General features: G+C 64.2%; 4 protein-coding genes across 6 annotated transcripts in view; 1 reads left to right on the forward strand and 3 right to left on the reverse strand.

The window, feature by feature from the left end:
• The first annotated feature begins 53 nt into the window (after positions 1-53).
• Positions 54-5,329, forward strand: ILK (integrin linked kinase). Of its 2 annotated transcripts, none has more exons than XM_015852538.3 (13): positions 54-113; positions 707-806; positions 1,871-2,036; positions 2,304-2,399; positions 2,515-2,611; positions 2,715-2,798; positions 3,009-3,094; positions 3,344-3,453; positions 3,648-3,775; positions 4,017-4,138; positions 4,206-4,305; positions 4,393-4,523; positions 4,680-5,329. In XM_015852538.3, the coding sequence occupies exons 2-13, from the start codon at positions 718-720 to the stop codon at positions 4,827-4,829; spliced, it is 1,359 nt and encodes a 452-aa protein (XP_015708024.1). In that variant the 5' UTR covers positions 54-113; positions 707-717; the 3' UTR covers positions 4,830-5,329. The 2 variants fall into 2 exon arrangements, with proteins under 2 accessions (XP_015708024.1, XP_085392824.1); XM_085536698.1 differs by lacking the exon at positions 54-113 and adding an exon at positions 417-570.
• Positions 5,330-5,730: 401 nt separating this feature from the next.
• TAF10 (TATA-box binding protein associated factor 10) lies at positions 5,731-8,271 on the reverse strand. The gene is made up of 5 exons (XM_015852542.3): positions 8,049-8,271; positions 7,577-7,725; positions 7,440-7,504; positions 7,237-7,351; positions 5,731-5,902 (listed from the first exon to the last, which is right to left on the reverse strand). Exons 1-5 carry the CDS (start codon positions 8,242-8,244, stop codon positions 5,813-5,815), a joined length of 615 nt encoding a protein of 204 aa, XP_015708028.1. The 5' UTR covers positions 8,245-8,271; the 3' UTR covers positions 5,731-5,812.
• Positions 8,272-8,396: 125 nt separating this feature from the next.
• On the reverse strand, positions 8,397-13,390 carry TPP1 (tripeptidyl peptidase 1). Its single transcript, XM_015852536.3, has 13 exons — positions 13,350-13,390; positions 13,184-13,276; positions 12,696-12,835; positions 12,459-12,609; positions 11,923-12,044; positions 11,108-11,298; positions 10,726-10,924; positions 9,674-9,862; positions 9,525-9,597; positions 9,308-9,428; positions 9,059-9,217; positions 8,679-8,816; positions 8,397-8,561 (listed from the first exon to the last, which is right to left on the reverse strand). Exons 1-13 carry the CDS (start codon positions 13,358-13,360, stop codon positions 8,421-8,423), a joined length of 1,728 nt encoding a protein of 575 aa, XP_015708022.2. The 5' UTR covers positions 13,361-13,390; the 3' UTR covers positions 8,397-8,420.
• Positions 13,391-17,572: 4,182 nt separating this feature from the next.
• Positions 17,573-22,998, reverse strand: part of DCHS1 (dachsous cadherin-related 1) — a 69,649-nt gene continuing 64,223 nt past the window's right edge. For both annotated transcript variants that reach the window (XM_032442289.2, XM_015852535.3), the window contains exons 20-21: positions 22,765-22,903; positions 17,573-22,517 (exon numbers count right to left, since the gene is read on the reverse strand). In XM_032442289.2, the coding sequence (XP_032298180.2) occupies positions 19,903-22,517; positions 22,765-22,903 (2,754 nt within the window). In that variant the 3' untranslated portion in view covers positions 17,573-19,902. The remainder of the gene's footprint in view (positions 22,518-22,764; positions 22,904-22,998) is intronic.

Raw genomic sequence — 22,998 nt, forward strand, 5'->3', positions numbered from 1 at the left:
TTGTCGTTCCCGCCGGTTCCTCCGCCGTGCGGGGCCGGCAGGGGGCGCTGCGTGCGGCCGGGGCGGAGCCACGCACAGCCCCGCACAGCCACCGCCCTGCGCCGCCGGAGCCGGTAAGGGCGGCCGGGCCGGGCCGGGCCGTGCGGGCGGAGCTCGAGATCAGAGCGGGCCGGGAGCGGCGGCCGAGGGCGCGGGGAGGAGCGGGGCGGAGATGGAGGCGGCTGCGGGGCTGCGCGGCGCGGAGCGGGGACGGCGCGGGGCCGGGGGCGGAGCGGCAGCGTCGGGACGGGCGGCGGGAGCGGGGTCCGTGTGCGGGGTCCGTATGTTGCGGGGGGACCCGGGGCCGCGGCCCGTCGCGGTGGATCCCGCTGAGCTCAGCCCCGCATCCCTCCCGTTGCGGGGCCGCCCTGGGGCTGCGCGGCCGCTGCCGTCGGGGCCGAGGAGCGGAACCGGCCGGGAGCAGCGGGCGGACGGGACGCGGAGCCGCGGGGCGGTGCGGGGTCTCCTCCCGCACTGATCCCCGCCGCTCCCCCCGGCCGCGGCCCCGAGTGCGGGTTGCAGATAACGCAGGTAACGCTGCGGGCTCCGCGCTGTTTCCTGCTGTTGGCCGCGGGCACCCGCGACACTGCGGACATTGCGGCCCCCCCGAGCAGTGCGGGACCGTCGGGCCTCGCGGGGCCTCGCCCTCACCCCGCGCTCCCCGCAGCCCCAGCCGCGATGGATGACATCTTCACGCAGTGCCGGGAGGGCAACGCGGTGGCCGTGCGGCTGTGGTTGGACAACACCGAGAATGACCTCAACCAGGGGTGAGCGGGGGGGCGGGGGATGCTCCGGGGCTCGTTTCCGCCCCGTGTCCGTGGGGGGGGGGGCGGTGGGATGCGGCTCCTCCCCGCCGGAGGAAGTTACCGCATCGCTGAGGCATGAGCGCCAAACATCCTCCGTCCGCCCCCTCGGACACCGCCGTTGTCCCGGTGTCCGGCCGTGGGTTGGGGGGGGGGCGTTGGGAGGAGCCTCCCCCCAAAGGGGGCTGCAGGGCGAGGTGACCTCAAGTAACCCCTGACCCCAGGGGCACCGCTGTGCCCTCCCGTCCCCCAGAGCTGGGCTGGGCTGGGCTGTATCCCCGGGGCTGCTATTGCTTGATATGGGCTGTTATTGGTTGTTATGGGGTATTATTGGTTGTTATGGGGTATTATTGGTTGTTATGGGGTATTATTGCTTGTTATGGGGTATTATTGGTTGTTATGGGGTATTATTGGTTGTTATGGGGTGTTCGGCTCCAGCCCAGCGCTGTGTGCCACGGGAACGGTGCTGGCAGTGCACTGGATGGCCCCGGTTCTGCTGGAGCTGAGGGCAGTGGGGCTGCTATATCCCCATCCCCATCCCCATCCCCATCCCCATCCCCGCCTACTGGGCCCTAATCTCCTTTTAAGGCCCGGCTGCCGCCTCCTCCCTTACTTGGCCAGGCACGGCTGCGAGCAGATGGGGGGGGCATGGGGGGGCTCCTGGTCCTCAGCAGCCTCTGCTGCTCCAGCCATGAGGACGATGGAACGTGGTCGGGGCCCTCCTGGGGGTGGGCAGAGCAGGGGCAGCACTTGGGCTGCTCCTCACAGCATGGCAGGGTGCAGCGTGGCTTTGGGGCTGTGTGGCTGCTGCTGTTGGGTGCTGAGCAGTGGGAGCAGAACTCACCTCCCTGCCCTTGGGGCTGCAGCATCCCTTGGGCTCGGAGCTGTGCCTCACTCAGCCAGGCCAGGAGCTGAGGGGCCCGTGGAGCTGCAGGATGGTATGGGGTCTCCTCCAGTGCTATTCCCCAGTGCTCCCCTGAGATACAGCCCTGCGTGCTCCCAGCACATCCTCACCGCTGTCCCCTCAGGGATGACCACGGCTTCAGCCCCCTGCACTGGGCCTGTCGCGAGGGCCGCTCCAACGTGGTGGACATGCTGATCATGCGCGGAGCGCGCATCAACGTCATGAACCGCGGCGACGACACCCCGCTGCACCTGGCGGCCAGCCACGGCCACCGCGACATCGTGCAGAAGGTACCAGCTCCCCAAACACTGCACAGCCACAGTCAGACTCACTGTGCCCAGCAGGCCCTGCCCCACTGCTCCCTGCCCCACTGCTCCCTGCCCCACTGCTCCCTGCCCCCTCCATGCACTCACTGCACCCACCTCTGGGTGCTCCCACCATCCCCTCGCAGCCTTCAGCCCCTTCCTATCAGCAGCCCCTGCTGTGAGTGCATTCCCCCCCCCTCAGTGCACTGGAAGGGACCCACTCTGGGCTCACCAGGACTGTCCTGCCTGCAGCTGATCCAGTTCAAAGCGGACATCAACGCGGTGAATGAGCACGGGAACACCCCTCTGCACTACGCCTGCTTCTGGGGACACGACACGGTGGCAGAGGTGAGAGCAGCACCTGGATACAGGAGCACAGGGGATGGCAGGGGGGAGGCTGGGTGTGTAGGAAGGGGCTGAGAAAACAGCAGCAGCTGTGGGTGCTCAATTTCTTCTTCCTCAGGACCTCGTGGGTAACGGGGCCTTGGTCAGCATTGCCAACAAATACAGCGAGACGCCCATTGACAAAGCCAAGATGCCTCTGCGGGAGATCCTGAAAGGTAGGAGGCTCCCACCTGCACCCAGTCCCTGCCTCTGGCTGCTGCAGCCCTGAAGCTCAGCACCATGGGCTGCTTCGCTGTCCAACTCTTCATTTGCTTCCAGAGCATGCAGAGAAGCTGGGCCAGAACCTGACCAAGATCCCCTACAAAGACACCTTCTGGAAGGGCACGACCCGCACGCGGCCCCGTAAGGACAGAGGCTTCCTGCAGAGCTGGGGGCACGGATCTGTGTGCTGGGGTGGAACTCAGGGCTGAGGGGCAGCGCTTGGCACAGCACGTGGCTCAGTGGGGCAAGGGAGGCTCCCTTAGTGCAGTGCCTTTGCACACAATGCTGGTGCTGCTCCTCCTGCAGCCCCCAGACAGGAGGAAAGTCCCATGCAATCCTTTCTTCTTACAGGAAATGGGACCCTCAACAAACTTGCTGGAATAGACTACAAACAGCTGAGCTTGAGCCAGAAACTCAATGAGAACCAATCAGGAGAGGTATGGAGGCTGTTTCCTTGCTGGGACATCAGGTGCTCCCTCAGCCCCTGGCTGTACACAGAGCACAGAAGGGGTACGGCTGCTTGGGGGGCGTCCAGGCCCCGCTGTGGGGCCGGCTGCAGGCTGGGACAACTCACAGCTCATTGCGGTCACTGCGCCTCACTGCAGGATCCAGGCCCTGCACAGCGGGCTGAGGGGTGGACTGAGAGCCCCCCATCACAGTGATCGTATCCATCTGTCTCCCTTCAGCTGTGGAAGGGACGCTGGCAAGGCAACGACATCGTCGTCAAATTGCTGAAGATTCGGGACTGGACAACTCGGAAGAGCCGAGACTTCAACGAGGAGTACCCGAAGCTGCGGTAAGTGGCAGCATCCTCATCCTCCCCAAAGGAGCCAAGGCCCCTGAGGGTGGGCACCATCCCTGGGGTGGGGGGTTGAGACGGGAGCCCACAGGGTGAGCAGAGGCTGGTGGGGGCAAGGCAGCCACCAGAGGGGAGGGCAGGGAAGATGCAGGGCTGTGAGCAGCAACTCAGCACCGTCACTTCTCTTGCAGGATCTTCTCTCACCCCAATGTTCTGCCAGTGCTGGGTGCCTGCCAGGCCCCCCCGGCCCCCCATCCCATTGTCATCAGCCACTGGATGCCCTACGGCTCCCTCTACAACGTGTTACACGAGGGGACAAGTGAGTGCTAACAGATGACACAGCTGAGGCAGGCGCTGGTCACTCTGTCCTTGGGGGGGGGGGCTGCTTCTCTGTACACGGGGGGCAGCAGCACCGACTCCTCCAGCTGCAGCTCCAGGGTGGCCACGAGGAGCTCAGTTTGCAGCCTGCGTGTCCCTGCTCCGAGTGCTGCCATCCCTGTCCCCTCCCACACGTGACACTCATTCCTCAGTGACCCCCAGTGCCTCCTCCCTCCCTGCAGACTTTGTGGTGGACCAGATGCAGGCAGTGAAATTCGCTTTCGACATAGCTCGGGGCATGGCCTTCCTGCACACGCTGGAGCCCCTCATCCCACGGCACCACCTGAACAGCCGCAGCATCATGGTGAGTGCTGCTGCCTGCAGCCCATGGGCTGGGCTGTGGGTGGCTCTGACTGCATCTCACTCCCCAGATCGACGAGGACATGACGGCAAGGATCAGCATGGCCGACGTGAAGTTCTCCTTCCAGTGCCCCGGGCGGATGTATGCGCCCGCATGGGTGGCACCAGAAGGTGAGTGTGAGACAGTCGGGCCCCTCCTGCTGCTTTGCCCCCTTCCCTGCCCTTCTCAGCCCCTGTGCTGCACTGGATTCTCTGCAGCCCTGCAGAAGAAGCCAGAGGAAATTAACAGGCGCTCGGCGGACATGTGGAGCTTCGCGGTGCTGCTATGGGAGCTGGTGACCCGCGAGGTGCCATTTGCAGACTTGTCCAACATGGAGATAGGAATGAAGGTGAGGGGGGAGGGGACCAAAGCAGTGTGAGCACAGCTGGGTCAGCAGGGAGCACAGGCAGGGCTCCATGGAGAGCACAGTGGCATGGAGAGCTCCATGTGCCCACCACAGGCAGGGCTGTGTCCAGCTGGCTGACCCTGCTCTGCCCGCTCCCAGGTGGCCCTGGAGGGGCTCCGTCCAACCATCCCCCCCGGCATCTCCCCACACATCTGCAAGCTGATGAAGATCTGCATGAACGAGGACCCAGCCAAGCGCCCCAAGTTCGACATGATCGTGCCCATCCTAGAGAAGATGCAGGACAAGTAGAGGGAGGTGCCTCCCCGATGTCCGCCGCTGCCATGCTCCCTTCCCCACCACTTCCAAGTGCCTTTAACCCCAGAGCTAAGGGGGAGCAGGGGCTGCCCCCTCACCCTGAGCCAGCCATGGACACACGGTACAGGCGATGCTGCCTTCCCTGGAGCCGCTCTGTGGGCTTCGGGCTCTGTAGCACCGATCTATGGCAGCACCTCCACCCTCCCTGGCAGCTGTGGGCAGACTGAGCAGGACACCTGGATGCAGCCACTGAGCGTGGTGGGGCTCTGCCGCCCTGAAGCCACGTCATGCTCCCAGGCCCAGGGCAGCTCTCCCACTTGGTCTCATGCTGACAGTGTCCAGTCCTGGTGCTCTTCCCTGCTAAGGACAGCAGGGGAAAGTTGCCTTTTTGTGCCCAGCACCACCCCAGCTTCGCGCTTCACTTTTTATCATTTCCATCCAGGCCACGTGGAAAAGCCGCCAGCATCTGAAATAAATATTTGTTATGAAAACTGGCCACGGGCCGAAGGGTGCGTTGATACCTCAATAGGCTGCTGGGAGAAGGGCTGCCCTTGGCACATGGAGCCCTGGGCGCTGGAGCTGCTCTGTGCCAAACCCAGAGCGAGGCAGAGGAGCCTGGCTGCAGCTGCAGCAGCCGTCACAGCCCCAGAACCTTCCTCTTACGAGACATGCTACAGGGAAAGAAAGCACAGAGGAAGCTGGGCGCTTCTGTTTGCACGATGCCCACAGCCCTGCAGCAGCTCAGGGCAGGCTGAGCCCTCCAGGAGATGCAGCTGCAGTTCCCTGCTGTGCAGCCCTCAGCCATCACCTTCTGTTGGTGCTGGCAGAGCAGAACTCCGTGGGCCAAATGCTGCTGCTGCACTGACAGCAGGAGGGCGGCAGGAAACGGGGGGTCTTTCCACCAGAAAAAAAACTACCCATTGGTTTAATGGAGCAGAAGCAAACCCTAGAAAAGTCCCCAGCAACGAGCCCTGCTTTCACGTGAAGTAGTGCGGCTTCTTCACATTGATGCCGTATTCCGCCAGGGCGGGCGTCAGGTCCTCCATGGTCAGAGTGTATTTCTTGTCCTGGGGACAAAGGGCAGCATCACTCACAGCACAGACACAGCACAGATAGATACATCACTCATAGCACACAGACACAGCACAGATACATCACTTGTAGCACAAACACAGCACAGACACAGCACTCATAGCACACAAACACAGCACAGACACCTCGTGCCTTCAGCCCTTGGTTGGGGTTTTGACCCTCATTGGAGCAGTCCATGTGTGTGTGATGCCCAGTGGCTGGGCATTAACCAGCACCAAGTGCCTGAAAGCTGCATCTGCTCTTTGCCCTCCACTGCAGAGAAACGCACTGAGCATTACTCAGCGCATCTATTGCATTGCCCCTAAGCCACAATTGGGGCTGTGTGGATTCCAGAAGCTATTTCTACACGCTTCCTCCCTTTATCTTTTTCCCTCAGCGTTAGTTTGGTGCCATCAGGGCTGGGTGGCCCTGCAGTATCTCCATACACAGCACTGCCCACCTCCTGCCCACCACGTTCCCTCCCATTTTGTCAGCACACATCAGCCTCCCATGAGGTTCAATAAGGCCAAGTGCAGGGTGATGCACTGGGTTGGGGTAACACCAGGTGTGTGTACAGACTGGGGGAAGGTCTCCTCGAGAGCAGCCCTGCAGAGGACCTGGGGGTCCTGGGGGGTGAGAAGCTGGATATGAGGCAGCAGTGTGTGCCTGCAGCCTGGAAGGCAACTGTGTGCTGGGCTGCATTTAAAGGGGTGGCCAGCAGGGACGGGGAGGGGATTGTCCCCTTCTACTCAGCTCTTGTGAGCTCATATCTCAGTGCTGTATCCCGGCCTGGGGCTCCCAGCACAGGAAGGACGTGGAGCTGTTGGAGGGTCCAGAGGAGGCCACTGAGATGGACAGAGGGCTGGAGCAGCTCTGCTATGAGGAAAGGTTGAGGGAACTGGGCTGGTTTGGGTTGGAGAAGAGAAGGCTGCAGGGAGACCTCATTGTGGGCATCCAGTACTTGAAGGGAGCGAATAAACAGGAGAGGGAACGGCTGTTTGTGAGGGTGGGCAGTGATGGGACAAGGGGGGATGGTTTGAAAGTGAGACAGGGGAGGTTTAGGTTGGATCTGAGGAGGAAGTTTTTCCCCCAGAGGGTGGTGACGCACTGGAACAGGTTGCCCAAGGAGGCTGTGGATGCCCCATCCCTGCAGGCATTCAAGGCCAGGCTGGATGTGGCTCTGGGCAGCCTGGGCTGCTGGTTGGTGACCCTGCACACAGCAGGGGGTTGGGATGGATGAGCACTGTGGTTCTGTGCAACCCAGGCCGTTCTATGACTCTGTGACCCAGGTCAATGCCTGGCAGTGCCCCCCATCACTCCCCCTGCCCACCTTGCTCTTGTTGCGGGAGCTCCCCGAGGCCGTTCCCTTCATCTTGCAGTGCTGCAGCGCGTCGTTGGCGATGTCAGAGATGAATTTCTGTGCGGCCAACGAGATCAGCCGGATGCTGCGGGCACAACAACGGGCGGGTGGGCCGGGATACGGCACCGGGGGTCGTTCCGCACCCCCCCCCCCCGGCCGCCCTTTACACTCACATGCGCGGGTCGGAGGCCTCGAATCCCGCTCTGTTCAGGTAATACCCGGTGACGGCGTCCGGGATCTGCGGGGAGAGCCGCGCTCAGTGCCCGGTGCTCAGTGCCCGGTGCCGGTGCCCGCCCCGCTCCGCTCGTACCGTGGGCGTGTAATCCTCCAGCTGCAGCAGGAAATCCACGAGCGGCGTCCCCGACACCACCGGCTTCACCTCCCCGTTGGCGGCGCCGGGCGGCACGTAAACGCCGTTGGACATCGCTCCTTCGGGCGGCGCCGCGGCCGACACGGGAGCTACGGGAGGAGGCGCTCAGCGGGACTCACGGCACCGCACGGCACCGCACAGCACGGCACGGCCCGGCACCGCACGGTATGGCACTGCAAAGCACGGCACAGCACAGGCAGGCCCGGTACAGCACGGCCCAGCACGGCACCGCACGGCCCGGTCCGGTCCATCACGGCCCCGCACCGCACAGCACGGCCCGGTTCAGCACGGTCCGATCAATTACGGCCCGGTCCATCACGGCCCGGTCCATCACGGTCCGGTCCATCACAGCCGGTCCAGCCCGGCCTGGTCCATCACGGCCCGGTCCCGCTCTCCCCCTCCCCGCACTCACCGGGTCCCCTCCCCGCCGCCGCTCCCCCGTCCGCTCCCCTGGCCGCTCCTCCTGCCGCACTGGGTGGCGCCCCGGGGACGCCGCTGCCGCCAGCGGCCGGGCTGTGCTTGTTGTCCCCGGTGGTCCCGGTGGTCCCGGGCGCTGCGGGCGCTGCGGGCACCGCGGTGCCGGGGTCGCTCTCGTTGCTGCAGCTCATGTCGCCCCCCCCGACGGCTCCGGCCGCTCCGCAACGCGCCTGCGCGCGACGCGCCGCCCGCTCGGCCCCGCCCCCTCCCGCTGCCCATTGGCCGCCCCGCTCCCGTCCCCGCTCCCCATTGGCCGCCCGGCCCGTCCGTCCGGCACACACGGTTCGTATCGCGGCCTTTATTGGCGTCACGGCGCCGTGAGCGCGCGCAGCAGCTGCGGGAAGTTGGGCGTCCCCCACCCGGTCACCGCGTCCCAACCGGGAACGGCGCAAAAACCGCGGCCCTGAACCGCAGCGTCCAGACACGACACGTGGCAGCCGACGGTCACCTGCGGGCGGGGCGGGGTCAGCAAAACCCGACCGGACCGGACGGGACCGGACAGCCCGGCTGGGACCGGACCCGCCCCGCACCCCCCGGGACCCCCCCCGCCCCCCGCCCCGCTCACGTCGAACAGCGCCGCGCCGTGTCCGCGCTCCCGCAGCCGGTACAACGCGGGGTTGATGAAGCCGAGCGGCGGCTGCCCGCCCTGCAGGCGGCGGTCATTGATCAGCGCCAGCAGCCCCGCCACCACCGGCGTCGAGGCCTGGAACGAACGGGGCAACGGGGGACACGGCTCAGCGCCGGGCGGAGCGCACCGACCCGACGGCACCGAACCGGGACCCGACGGCACCGAACCGGGACCCGACGGCACCGAACCGCGACCCGACGGCACCGAACCGCGACCCGACGGCACCGAACCGTGACCCGACGGCACCGAACCGTGACCCGACGGCACCGAACCGCGACCCGACGGCCCCGAGCCGTGCCCCGGCGCCCCGCGCTCACCGACGTGCCCGACACCCAGGGCAGCGGCAGCCGGTTGGTCACCACCCAGTAATTGTCCGACAGCGCGGCCAGGTCGGGGTAAGCGCGGCCGCTGCTGTTGTAGTAGGAGCCGGGCGGCAGCTTCGGGGCGGAGCGCAGGAAACTCCGCACCGCATCGGCCTGGGGGAGGCAGCTCCATCAGCTCCATCAGCCCGGTCAGCACCGGCACCGGGGAGCCCCCCCCGCGGCCCCTCCGCCCCCCGGCCGCACCTGGTAGTCGGGCATGGGGAAGACGTTGCTGAAGCCGCCGCCGCTGATGTAATCCGTCACCTCCTCCGTCACCAGGAACGGGTTCTTGAAGGACGTGCCGCCCACCGTGGTCACGTAGGGGCTGAGGACGGGCAGGTGCTGCGGACCCCCCCAAACCCGACCCCCCCCCGGGGCTCACACCGCCCCGCAGCCACGAGGAGCCCGGGGCCGCCGTTACCTCGAGGCCGGGAAGCTGGGCCGGAACGTGTGGTTCCCCCCCGGCACCCTCCGGCACCCGGCACCGTCATCACCTGCGGGCAGCCACGAGTGATGGGGGCGCCCGGAGCGCTGGGCAGCGGGACGCCCCCGGCCCCGCAGCTCACGCACCCGAAGCGAACAGCACGGTGAGGCCGCGGGCGGCCGCCTTCATGAACTCCACGTTGACCCGCTGCAGATACGCCTGAGACAGACTGTCCTCGTCGTCCCCGTAGCTGACCGAGTGCACCCAGGGCAGCGCCGACATGTTGCTGAGCAGCAGCAGCCACGCCAGGAACGGCTCCTGGCTCTCGTGCCGCCCTGCGGGCACAAAGCAACAGTTCCAGGGGGGGATCGGGGTCACCGTGCTGCCCCAGCAGCGGCTCTGCCCCCTCCTGCCCCTGCCCGTGGGGTGCAGAGCTCGGTTGGATGCTGCCTTGAATTCCCATCAGCAGAGCAGCTGACGGCAGCACGGCAGGGATGGCTCTGGGACCAGCACCAATCCCTGCCGAGGCCCCTCCTGCCCCTCTCCCCTCTCCATGCAGTGTAGGGCAGAGGGTCCCAGACCCCCTGCAGCTGCTCAGAGTCTCTGTCCCCTTCTCACACTGCAGGCAGCACAGAAGAGCCCTGCACACAGGGTCTGTGCACCAGCAGACATCAACAGGACAGAGCACACGGTCCCAGTGCACTCAGCCCCCAGCCATCCTCTAACATGGACAAACTGCTGTTGCACAGCACCAGCACATACTGGTTTGCAGCCCCCTTCCTTCAAACTGCCCTTCCCCACCACGTGGCAGATTCGTGGCCAGGTCAGCTCTGCATAGAGAGGGAGGGGAGTGATGTGATTGCTTCACACTGCAAAGCCAGGGCAGGGTGTGCAGCGCTGCAGGGCGCTGTGGATGGTGCACAGTCACGTATCCTAAAGCAATGGATGACGCCTCCTGTGAGAGCTGTCAGAGACCCACAGCGGCTCCAGTGCTGGAAGCCCACATAGTATGTACCCACAGCAGTTGGGAAACCCCAGTGCCACGGCCCCTATGAGGAACCACGTGAGGTGCAACTCACACCATCTCACACCCCTGGCAGGGAATGGCCACTTCCCTGAACCGACGGGTCAGTGCTACATCGAGCAGGACACGTGGAAGCAGACAGAGGGCAAAGCAGGCCTGGCAGGGGATCAGTACCTGCATTGCTGAAGACCCACGTGGAGATGTTGGCACCCGTGCTCATGATGTACTCCACATCCAGGCTGGCCTCCAGCCCAGCCCTGCCCTGGCCCTGGTGCCCAACCACGTGGTCGACCTTTGTGCGGTGGGCAAAGCTGCTGCCAAAGAGCTTCATGAACACAGCCAGGTCAGCCTGGTGGAAGTACTGCTCCAGGAACTGGGGGGACACAGAAGGACACGGAGTTATTTCTCCAGAGCTGGGAAGTTGGCTCAACGTGCTCATGGAACATTGGCCACAGCTCTCAGCAGCTGCTGAACGCTCCCACAGCACCCTGTGCCCGCTGCAGTGGTGCCCCAGCTCTGGGGCTCAACCTGCTGCCCCCCCAGCACCGGGCTGTACCTGGGCACAGGCCTGGCTGTTGTTGGGCAGCACTCCAATGTCTGCTGTCGTCATGTTGTATCGCTTCCGAATGATGGACGGCATCACACCCAGGTGGAAGGTTGCTCTCTGCCCACGGGACTCCATCCCCTCCTTGGCCCAGGCCCTGCTGACCACGCTCCTCTCCGCAGGGAACCGGTGCAGGCCCCCCACTGCTCCGCAAAGAAGGAGAAGGTGCCAGGGCCTTGTGCTCTGGTAAGGCACAGCCCTGCTCCCCCTCCTCACCCTGGCTGGAAGGAGGGCACGGGGAGCACCCACAGCACTCTGCACTCCTGGGCTGCCATTACCCCACTGCTGTGCAGCCACCACTGCCCAGCGTGCTGTGTTCTCCTTGTGCCAATGACTGCAGTGCCACGGCTTCCTCATGGGGGGAGCTTCCACCCCTCAGAGGCAGCAGCACAACCAGACACCTGCACAGCCACAGACACCTGCACGGCCACAGACACCTGCACAACCACAGACACCTGCACAACCACAGACACCTGCACAACCACAGACACCTGCACGGCCACAGACACCTGCACGGCCACAGACACCTGCACGGCCACAGACACCTGCATGGCCACAGACACCTGCATGGCCAGCACTGAGCAGCCGGTGCCAGGGATGCCATGGGAAGCACTGAGGTCACCACCTGCCCTCTTCAAGGAGCACAGGGCGGCTGGGGCACAGCCAGAGAAGCGCCGTGCTCTGTGCACTGTGGTTGCCCCAGCCCGGCCAGCAGTGCTCAGCCTCCCACCTGCATCACTGAGCAGCCCCATTGCCCCGCACTGTACCGAAGTCGATGTGCTCTGCCAGCTCCTCAGGAACCACGTAGGGCTGCGGGGAGCGGATCACGCTGCGCTGGCCCTTCACGTAGCGATGGAACTCAGCCCCGGGCAGGAGGCGCTCGGCCGTGCTGCAACACAGGGACAGCTCACATACAACACAACACAACACAACACAACAGCACACAACAGCACACACCCTGCTGCCCTTCCCACTGGTGGAAGGAGCCAGGATGAGCATCTCTCCCTGCCCACACAGCCTCTGTGAAGCAAGGAGTGCCCTCTGTACCCGGGCTGAGCAGCACAGAAGCCAAGTGCAGCTCACCCCAGCCCTCCTGTGGGCACAGGGAGGTGTGGGGCAGCCCAAGCACAGCTGTACACACACACACACCTGTCTGTCTCACTTGTCCACCTGTCCTGACACACTCGGGACCATCAGGCTGTGTCTCCTCCAGCTGTTTGCACAGAGCCCCCAGCCCTGGAGCCCCATGGCTCAGCCCTCCCCCCATAGCGCCCAGCAGGAGCCCCGTGCCCACAGGTCTCACCTGACGGGCATGTGGCACTCCAAGAAGTCCATGGTGGTGACGCTGTGACATTCCTGCACGCCGTGTGTGCGCAGCCACTTCAGCACCGTCATGAGCGCGGCCGGGGGGGGCTGCACCACGTCCCGCAGCTGCTCCAGGCTCAGGTACTTCCCTGCGGGGACACGGGGTCAGCGCAAGGCCCGGACTGGTTCCCGTGTTCCCGTGTTATTACCGTGTTATTACCGTGTTATTAATTACCGTATAGCGGGGAGCGCGGCTCGGACACAGCACGGACGATGCTGGCGAGGCGCTCGGTGCCGCTCTGCCGCAGCGCCAGGGTGAGATGAACGACGTGCTCGGGGCTCACGCGGCCGGTGAGGGTCCATCCGGGGGGGGGGCTGCGGGACGGCAGTGAGGGGGGGCAGCGCCGGGGGCACCGAGCCGGACCGCAGCCACCGGAACGGCACCGACCCGAACGGCACCGACCCGAACGACACCGACCGGAACGGCACCGACCCGAACGGCACCGACCCGAACGAACGGCACCGACCGGAACGAACGGCACCGACCGGAACGGCACCGACCGGAGCGGCACCGACCCGAACGGCACCGACCGGAACGGCACCGACCGGAACGGCACCGACCGGAACGAACGGCACCGACCCGCACGGTACCGACCCGAACGAACGGCACCGACCGGAACGAACGGCACCGACCCGCACGGTACCAACCCGAATGGTACGTACCGGAACGGCTGGTCCCGCTCCAGCGCCCTTCCCGCGGCGCAGCAGCTCCACGCGGCCGCACTCAGCGCCAACACGGCGGGCAGCGCCCGGTACCTGCGGCGGGCGGAGTCGGTGGGAACCGCGGCCCGACCCCCCCCATCCCGGTCCGACCCCCCGGTCCCGGTACCTCCGCCACATCCCGCCACCGGCACGGTCACGTGAGAGGGCGCTCGAATCTCGGTCACGTGAGGAAAGTGCGGTCACGTGACAGACGGGCGGGCTCCGTTCCCACCGATGGCGGCGCTGCGAACGGGGGAGGAGGGAACGGGACGGGACGGGACGGGACGGGAACGGGACGGGAACGGGACGGGACGGGAGGGAGACATCGACATTGAGTGGGAGGGTGTTGTGGATGAGCGGGATGACAGAGGGGATGGTATAGGGGCTGATATAGGAGCTGCCATAGGGGATGCTATAGGGGATGCTATAGGGGCTGCCATAGGGGCTGCATAGGGGCTGTATAGGGGCTGCCATAGGGGCTGCTATAAGGGCTGTCATAGGGGCTGCTATAGGGGATGCTATAGGGGATGTATAGGGGCTGCTATAGGGGCTGCCATAGGGGATGCTATAGGGGCTGCCATAGGGGATGCCGTAGGGGCCGCTATAGGGGATGCCGTAGGGGATGCCATAGGGGCTGCTATAGGGGATGCCATAGGGGATGCTATAGGGGCTGCCCTGGGGCAGTGCCCGAATGGGGCCGGTTGTACCGTCCCGGTGCTGCTGCCGCTACGTGTGCAGGGATGCAGCGGGGCTCCGTGGGAGGCGCGGCCGGAGCCGTGGCCCACACGAGGAGCCGTCCGAATTAACATCACAAAGGCGAGATCATGACACTTATGGACCTTGGGATTGTGGAAAATTCAGGCACTTCTCGCTGGGGCTGCAGGGAGCTCTGGAGTTTGTTGCCCTGCCCGTGAGCCCCAGGGCAGCGCTCGGGGCAGACGTGAGCTGAGGGCGCTGTGACCCCGCTGCCACCTCGGCTCGGATCAGCGAGTCCTTGTCCCGGCCACAAGCACAGACAGCTCTGCAGCAGCTCCAGGAGCTCCTCCTTCGTTTCCTGCTTCTGCAGAGCAGCGTCCAAGCCAGGAGGAGATGGACGATGTGAAAACCACCTGCCCGGGCTGGGCTGCCATCTCTCCCACGCCGGAGCCGCAGTGTGACCGTGCAGAGCAGCAGCTGCAGAGGCACCGCTGTGCTCAGAGCATCTCGAGGTGCCGCTGGAGAGGTGGATGCTGAGTCTGGGGCAGGAGTGAAGGTTGGTGGCTGTATCAGTCCCACAGTCCCACCTTTGTGCCCCCAGCCCCGCTGTGCAGGCGGTGCCGTTCCAGCCACATCAGCTGTGCAGCTCGGGGTGGAGGTGCCGCACAGCCAGGCAGGCAGTGCCTGATCCAGGCCTCGGCTCTGCTCCCTGTGGGTGAAGCGAGGCTGCTAAGGATTCAGTGGGGCTGAAGCGCAGCCTTTCCTGCTCACAGAGCAGCTTTCAGTGACACTGGAAATCCACCCACGTTCCTCAGCCCCCGTCGGGCCTCTCAGGGCTTCCCCCACCACCTGGAGGACCCTCCTGCCCTGTAGGGATCCGCTGCTTCACACCCCCTTCCTGCAGGACACCAGCGCTCCTCTCTGGGTGTTGCCCATAGCGTGAGTGTCTGTGCGGAGCCCTCGGGCAGTTCTGGTGCCTGCGATTGGAAACACATGTGGGGCCACTCAGAGTTTCCAGGCAGGCAGCGCAGTGTGGTTTGCAGCAGCTGGAGTTGGTTGCCCGCCCAGAGTCGTGCAGTTGCGCCCTGTGGGTCTGGGGGGAAGAGCCGGGGGGGTGGGACAGGAAGGGGCCGGGCACGGAGGGTGCAGCTTTGAGGGGACCCAAAGCAGCGGGGAGGCGCAAGGACCCCACTGAGCCCCATGTCCCAGCCTTGTCCATGGAAGGAGCTCAGCTGTTTGTGTGTGGAGCAGCTCCCGAACCACGGCTGCCCACCCGGGCTGAAAGCTGCTGTCACTGCGTGAAGGGGCGCCCTGCAGGGAGGTGGCCCCGCGTGTCCTTGGGGCGGTCGGGGCGGTGCAGCACAGCGCGATCCCGGTGCTGGCTGCTCCCATCCTCACCGCTCCCCGCTCCCGTATCCCCATCCCGGCTCTTCCTCCCCCTCGCCCACGTTTGTCCCGTTGCCCCGTTGGCTCCCGGCCCCCCGGGCTGCTCGGCCCCGACCGGGGGCTGCAGCTGCAGGGAAGGGACGTGCCGCTGCTCAGCGCTGACACGCGTTGTCCGAAGCGCTGCAGCCCGGCCGGCCGTCAGCTCGGGGCAGGGCTGTAAGTGGGATGAGATTTGCGGGGATTATTTGTGGAGCTGTCTGGCCAGCAAAGATTAGGACGTTCTGGCAGAGCTAATTGCTCTGACGAGCATCTGCTGACACGGCTGGGATGAAGAACATGAGCAGCCGGATGTCGCAGGTGGGGCCGTGCCCACCCCCACGTAGGTGCCGTTCCCGTGAATGAAGCCGGTCGGGATTATCTGTGGTTGGGCAACGCTGGGGAACATCCAGAGCCACCCTCAGCCACAGCCCCGCACTGTTCATAACGTCGGGGAGGTGCTGGGTGATGAGATTAGAGCAGCTCGGAAGGGCAGGGAGCACCGATAACCCGTGCAGAGGGGACGCATCTGCCCAGGGCTGTGTGAGATGAAGGTGGCACCCACCAAATGAGGGCGGCTGTGGTTCCTGATACACAAACAGCAGCGCTGCCGAGCAGGGAACGGCCCGGGGCAGAATGTGGAGTTTTAGGGGTCACACAACACAAGAAGGATCAACACAGTTTGGAGAGGAGGAAAAAAGCACCAAGAAAAGGGGATAAAAGCAGCTGTAAATGCACATTTGTTTGGCTGTGCCCTGTTGGGCAGCAGCACAACCTGCCCTGTCTGCTGCTTAAACCCCACTGCCAAGTATTTTCCCGGGGCTCTATTTTCTGTGCTTGTGTATCCTCGGAAGCTGTGTCAGCAGTTGGATCCCATGTCCCCGGGCACACAGTGCCAGCTCTTAGCAGGTGGGTGCGGGGTGTCAGTTCATGTCCTTCCCAGCAGCCTCATTCTGGGCAATGGGCAGAGTGCCCCGGGAGCTGGGCTGTGCGCCTGGGGCTGAGCCTGCAGCAGGAGGGAGCAGAGCAGTCCCAGTTTGCTGCCCAAGAGCAGAGTCTGGGCTGAGCTGAGCCCCCCGGGGTGTCTGTGTGTGTCTGCGTAGGGGAACTGAAGGCGAGAGAATCCAGATGCCGGCTGCAGTGGGGCTGTGCCTCGAGGGTCTGAGTGTTGGGTCTATATAACCTCAGCCAAACCACCTTCATTGGAACACTGAAAATCACATCCACGAGCGACAGAGTCCTGCCCAAGTGAAGACCCCTCCCCTGAGCACGTTTGATAGCAGAAGTGCAGAGTCAGCATGGCTCTAATTGGGTGTAAATCACTGAGCACCCATCGCCAGGATAGGCCAGAAAAACAACCAACTCTGTGTCTTTCGTGTATAAATAGCACTGGGAGATCCATTGGGTGTGCTGGGTTTGTGGGAAACCACCGCACAGCCAGGATTGGGCAATCCTGGCATAAACAAAGGATGGCTGCTCTCGCTGTGTGATTATGGGCTGTGCACACGGGGTGATGAAGCTGCTTTTTGGACGTGACCTGGATGCACAGAGTGGTGCAACCTCACCTGCAGGGCCTGGCAGCCACTAAGAGTAAAACCTGCAAATGCAGCCACCGAGAAGAGACATGTACAGTGCAGCCATGGGGTGAGCAGATGAGCCCCATGTGGCTGTGCATGCAGATGTGCATCTTGGTGAGGGCGGCGGCCAAGCCTGCATGTATGTAGCAATGCAGGGGCAGGTACAGCTGCAGCACACCTTGCTGGAGGAGCTGGGCGTCCAGAGCACGCCCACAGTGTGTGTGTGTGCAATCTCTCTCTCCATCCTCTGTTGTGCTGAAGTCTGAGATTGCTGCACGTCCCCTCTTGGTCAAGGCCAGGAGGCAGCTGTGCTGGGCAGCAGGGATCCCAGAGCTGCAGGGATCCTGGAGCTGCCCAAGGACAGAAAGCAGCACTGTGCCCCCAGCAGCCCCAGCTCTGCCACATGCATGTTGCTGGGTTCCCCAGCGCTGCCTCCCATCCACCAGCCCTGACAGCGCTTCTGCTCAGAACCTGTAGAGCCATGGTGCCAGCATGGGGTACACACACAGCAACAATGATACTAATTGAGGCTGGATCAGGCTCTGGGCAACCTGAAGTAGCTGTGAACATCCCCATTCATTGCAGGGGAGTTGGGCTGGATGACCATGAAAGGTCTCTTCCAACTCTGAGGATTGTAAGATTCTGTCAGTCGAGCTCTGTACAAACAAGTGTGGTTTATTAAGGCATTTCTTTGAGAAGTTGGCACTTGGGTCCAGGCTGTGCTGGAGCAGCCCAGTGTGTGGGCCGACAAGCAGCGCCCAATACATGCAGCTCAGCGAGACACGATACAAAAGTACAAACAAAGTAGAAAACAGGAATCATAGTACAATGTGTAAAAATAAATAACTGGAGGCTCGGCTCCTGGCTGGGCTCAGCAGCACGTGGCTGCAACCCCACACCGAAGTGAGGCCATGTGTCTGACCCTACCCTATGTGGCATGCAGGGGTGACCCATCCCAACATGCAGAGAGGAGTGGGGCTGCTCAGCCACCCCGGCACTGTGCAGGGCTCAGGCAGCCCCTCGGGTGCCTCTGGGCCACCCCTGTGCTGAGCAAAGTGGAACACATCCTCCCCTCCTGGAGCCACCTCAGCTCCCCACGGCCACAGGTCTGGCCCCACTGCCTCCCTGGTGCAACTTGATTCTGGCCTTGTTGTCAGCCAAGGCAGCTCCCAGAGCTGCCAGCACTGGGGACCTGTGGGCATCACGGGGATGTGGGGTGTGGGGCAGCGCGGTGCTGGGGTGCAGGGCTGTGCTGGGACCTGTGGTGAGCAGAGATGGGGCTGCAGGCACAGGCGGTTCTGAGTGGGACGCACAGGGGCAGTGGGCAAAAGTGGCTTTTGGCTGCTGTGATAAATACTTGGGGCTGGGGTGACCAATGAGGGTGCAGCCAACGGTGCACACAGGATTTGCACTTGAGGCTATGGAGTGGCTCTAGGGAAAGTGTGATAGGAAGGAAATTCCAATGCTCCAATAGCAGCCCCAGATCCCCTTCTCAGACAGCTGGGAGTCCTCCCAGGCTGCACATTTGGGGCTGCCGTGGCTCGCATGCTCAGCTCCTGATCCCCACTCTGCACCTGTAGCTGTGTATGTACGGATCACAGCAGCCTGAGCACCCAGGGCTGCAGCACCTGGCACAAGCACAGCAGGCCCAGGGCCACGACGTGCTGCGGGCTGAGGTGAGCGCTGTGCGGGGCTGACACCAGTTGTGAGCTCACACCAGCTGCAAACAGTGCTGGTGTGACGATGGGGACCAGCCCCAGGGATGTGCGGCTCTGCCTATTCCCACAGTGTGACATGAAGGAGCAGTGCAATGCAGCTGCTGCACAGATGGATGGGCACAGGGATTGGGGACCCCGGCAGCCACCCATGCTGTGGAGGTGGCCCTGGTGTCCCAGCTCATCCTGGTGAGCACTGCAGGCTCCTGGGAGCCCCGCTGCCCGCATCCCACATTGTATCAGGACAACATGCTGGCTGCCACCATGTCAGCCTCATGGCTACAGCCACATGGCTTTTTGGGGTACCCCCGCCCATGCTCTCCTGCAGCTGTGGGCAGGTCAGGGGCAGACAGAGTGAGAGGAGGTCACAGAGCAGCCGTGCTGGTGACTTTCCCAGGGCTGGGCCATCCTGGGGTCAGCTGATGCAGTTCTGGCACTGCTTCTCCAGCCAGCAGTGCTGCCAGCCTGGTACGCCGGCATTACCTGTGCCTGATGCCAACCTACAGCCCCAAAGGGCCGCCAAGCAGCCATGGCCCAAGGCCCTCAGCCCTGGGACTGTGAACCCTTAGGTAGGGCAGACGCAGAGGTGGGAGGTGGAGAGGCCTGTGGGACCCTGACAGGTGCCCTTTCCCCCACCAGCCACGGACAGGTAAGCAGATAATGGGCACTGCCTTCTCCTCCCTGTCCATTTAGGCCTGGGATGTTTCAGACCATCACCAAGCAGGGTCAGCCCCGCTGCTTCCCACAGACCCGCAGGCTGCTGCAGCTGTGCCAGCTGAGCAGTGAGACCCCGGCCCTGGGAGCTCCCACAGGGACAGGGCCAGCAGGGACGGGCCAGCCCCTCACTGCTGCATGGCTGGGGCAGCTGGACGGGACCGAGCAGGGGCTGCAGGCGGCAGCGCTCGGACCCAGCAGGGCAGGAAGCAGCGCTGTGCTCCCAGCCCCTCTCAGAGCACTGAGTACCACAAAGCAGCAGCGTGCCAGGCACTGCTCTGGGACACCACGAGCAGTACAAGGAACCATGCCTTGGGGTGCTGGCGCTGGGCTCAGCAGTCCACAGGGCATCAGAACGAGCATTGAATCTGCCAGACCACAGGGAGTGACAAGAGTCAGCAGTCCCAAAGCACATGGGAACCCACAGCACGTGGGGCCCTGGAACGGGCAAGGTGCTGGGGAAGCCAAACCAGTACCGTGCCGAGCAGCCCTCGGCTGGGCCCCGCTCTTGGCCCCGTGTCTACAGGGGCTGGCGGGGAAGTCTATGGGCCCAGGTCTAAATCCTGAGCTCAGCCTCCTCAGAGGGCTCCAGTGAGTGCTCGGCGCTGATGGTGGAGGCGGAGGGGCCCTGTGAGATGCCAAAGGGAGAGACCACAGGGGAGCGGGCGGCCAGTGGGGAGAGCGAGGGGGAGAAACTGGGTGACATGGCAGAGGACGAGATGGAGCCCTCGTGGCTGATGGGCGAGCGGCGCAGCGATGACGGGTGCGGGAAGGTCCTGCCCGCTGGCGGCTTGGGGGGCACAGACTTGGCTCCTGGGTGGGCCACAGAGGTGATGAGGGGTGGGGGGTCGATGCGAGGCTTGGGCTCTGCCTTGGGCTTGGTCGGGAACGGTTTGCGCAGGGAGCTCTCATCCTTGAGGCGGGCGATCTCCGTGAAGACGCTGGCCAGCGGCTGGAACTGGGGGCACCAGTTCAGCAGGTAATCCCAATTGTAGCTGCCACGGAGCTCCTCGTCACTGGCCACGATGGCGGTGAGCGAGCCATCCACAGAGGGCTTGCCATCCTCTGGGAAGGTATAGTCCTGGGGCTGGGAGGAGACGCTGAGGCCGCAGCGCACACCAAGGAAGGCACTGCCTCCCCCATCCTCGCGGTACAGCTGCGACGTGGGCCCTGGTAGCAGCAGCCCAGAGCCCTTCTTGCTCTTGAACCACTGGGAGCTTTCCAGGGCGGCCGGCTCACAGGAGATGTCGGACAGCTGGTCAGCATCCTGCTGGATGCCGGAGTCGGGGCCGCGGGCCGAAATGTGCTCCTGCATGGATGCTGTGATGCTGGCCACACGTGGGTACTCATTTATCATCCGGATCTCATCATCCTCAGCTGCCTCAGCAGAGCCTCTGCCACTGGAGTGCGAGGGATCCAGGGAGCCGCCCCGCGTATAGGGCCCCGCTGGTTCCCCCCCATACCCCGGCAGTGCTTGGTGGTAGATGTGCTCAGCCCCAGGCAGTGCTGGCTCCTCGTGGCCCAGCTTCTGCAGAGAACTGCTTTGCACGTGGGCCAGTGGCCGGTCCCCCTCTGTCTTCTCGTGGCCCCGGCGGTGACGGGAGCGGACCAGTGCCAGCACAATGGCCACAGCAGCCAGCACTACCACAACGCCCAGCGAGGCAGCCACGGCCACCAGCAGCAGGTTGAGATCTGGAGCCAGGCCGAAGGAGGTGTGCGTGACGTCGATGGTGACCTGAGCGGAGGCTGAACGGGAGGCTGGCAGCGGGCTGCGCGCCTGCACCTCAAGGCTCATCTCACGGGGCTCCCTCTTGGCGCGCCCGGCCCCGGCCTGGGGCTGGCTGTCCACCCGCAGGTAGATGCTGCCTGTAGTCTGGTTGATGGCAAAGTACGGCGAGGGCTTGGCCAGGTTGTACAGCACAACGCCGTCAGCCCCCTCGTCCTCATCTGTGGCCAGGACCCGCCCAATGCTCTGCCCTTTGCGGGCACCCTCAGGGACCTCAAAGCTGAAGGAGGGGCTCAGGAAGATGGGATCGTACTCATCCTCCCCGGTCACCAGCACCCGCACGGTCACCGTAGCAGAGGCGTTGCCAGCATCTGTGGCCCTGACGAGGAGCTGGAAGGCCTTGGCTCGCTCATAGTCGAAGGTGAGCCGGGAGCGCAGCTCCCCAGAGCTGCTGTTGATGGCGAAGGCGTCTCGGCCCTCTGCCACGCCGGGTCCCCCCACTGGCTGCTCCAGTACGGCATACTGCAGCTCCCCAAACACCCCGGTGTCGGTGTCGATGGCACGCAGGGTGGTCACAAGTGTGCCCGGCGGCAGGTTCTCCCGCATGCTGGCACTCAGCACCTCCACTGGGAAGTACGGCTTGTTGTCATTGACATCCTTCACCTCGATGGCTACAGGCACTAGAGCAAAGTGCCCACCTGGCACATCCATGGCCTGCACCACAAGAGCGTGCAACGCCTGCGTCTCCCGGTCCAGGGGCCGTGCCAGGCACAGGGCACCTGTGCTCTCATGGATCTGGAAGAGCCCGTGCTGGTCCCCTGAGCTGATGGTGTAGTGAACATGGCCGCGGGGCCCCGAGTCAGCGTCGTGGGCCATCACGCGCAGCAGCTCTGTGCCAGGAGGCGTGCTCTCGCTCACTGCCGTGCGGTATTCAGCTCGGGCAAACACAGGCGGGTTGTCATTGACATCCTGCACGGTGATGAGCACAGGCACTGTGGTGCTGCGCTGCGGCAGGCCCCGGTCCAAGGCAGCCACAGTGAGATTGTAGACTGGGATGGCCTCAAAATCTAAGGGCTCCACAAGCACCAATGCACCCTGTGTGCGGAGCTGCCCACCTGCCCAGGCCACCCGGCTCTCCACCTGGAAGGCATTGCCACCGTTGCCACTGACAATGGTGTAGTCGAAGCCGGCGTTCTCTCGGGAGAGGTCGGCATCACCTGCATCCAGCGTCAGCACAGTGGTTCCTGGCCGCAGGTCCTCAGGGACGCTGGCATTGTAGTGTGGCACCTGGAAAATGGGGCTGTGGTCATTCACATCAAGCACCTGAAGCTGAACCGTGGCCCAAGATGAGAGGCTGGGGGAGCCGTGGTCACGGGCTTCCACCACCAGTTCCAGGGTGGGCTGGTTGGCATCAAATTCCACTGGTCGGATGGTGAACAGGGTCCCTGTGAGAGCACAAAGACAGAGTCAGCATGGGGGGGCAGCAGGGAGCCTGACAAGGTGTTATGGCTGTTGGCTGGAGGGACAGGCATGTGGGATGCTGTGGTGGAGGGGTGTGGTGGCCACATCCCCACCTCTGCCTCCTTGGTCACGGCAGGCCTGGTGAAGGGGGGCACGAGGGCCCCTTCCTCTGCAGGAGCTGCCGGAGCAACCCACAGCATGAGCCCCCCCATAGCAGCCAGCCCCACGCACCATTGCTGAGGTCAATTGCAACGTCAAGGCTGGGCACGGCCAGGTGGAAGGTGATGTCCCCGTTGCTGCCGGAGTCCATGTCGGTGGCGCTCACGGTGAGAAGGATGGTCCCTGCAGGAGTGTGCTCTGGCAATGTCACCTGGAAGAGGAGGAAGCCCTGGTCAGCACCGGGTCTTCATGTGGGCGCTGTCCCCATTCTCCTTGAGCTGGCCAGTGGGGCTGAGAGAAAGCCTG

This window comes from Coturnix japonica, chromosome 1 (assembly GCF_054131305.1).
Source record: "Coturnix japonica strain WE chromosome 1, WE-NBRP24, whole genome shotgun sequence".
Classification (NCBI taxonomy): Eukaryota; Metazoa; Chordata; class Aves; order Galliformes; family Phasianidae; genus Coturnix; species Coturnix japonica.

What these genes read in the sequence shown, in the direction of transcription:
- ILK (XM_015852538.3), top strand. Translation starts at nt 718, where the DNA reads ATGGATGACATCTTCACGCAGTGCCGGGAGGGCAACGCGGTGGCCGTG. An exon ending in GAGAATGACCTCAACCAGGG is followed by an intron (nt 807 to 1,870) that starts GTGAGCGGGGGG and finishes CTGTCCCCTCAG; the next exon opens with GGATGACCACGGCTTCAGCC. An exon ending in CACGACCCGCACGCGGCCCC is followed by an intron (nt 2,799 to 3,008) that starts GTAAGGACAGAG and finishes TTCTTCTTACAG; the next exon opens with GAAATGGGACCCTCAACAAA.
- TAF10 (XM_015852542.3), bottom strand. Translation starts at nt 8,244, where the DNA reads ATGAGCTGCAGCAACGAGAGCGACCCCGGCACCGCGGTGCCCGCAGCG. An exon ending in GGCGGCGGGGAGGGGACCCG is followed by an intron (nt 7,726 to 8,048) that starts GTGAGTGCGGGG and finishes CTCCTCCCGTAG; the next exon opens with CTCCCGTGTCGGCCGCGGCG. An exon ending in TGGAGGATTACACGCCCACG is followed by an intron (nt 7,505 to 7,576) that starts GTACGAGCGGAG and finishes CTCTCCCCGCAG; the next exon opens with ATCCCGGACGCCGTCACCGG.
- TPP1 (XM_015852536.3), bottom strand. An exon ending in GGCAGAGCACATCGACTTCG is followed by an intron (nt 11,299 to 11,922) that starts GTACAGTGCGGG and finishes TTTGCGGAGCAG; the next exon opens with TGGGGGGCCTGCACCGGTTC. An exon ending in ACGGCGCGGCGCTGTTCGAC is followed by an intron (nt 8,562 to 8,678) that starts GTGAGCGGGGCG and finishes CCCCGCCCGCAG; the next exon opens with GTGACCGTCGGCTGCCACGT.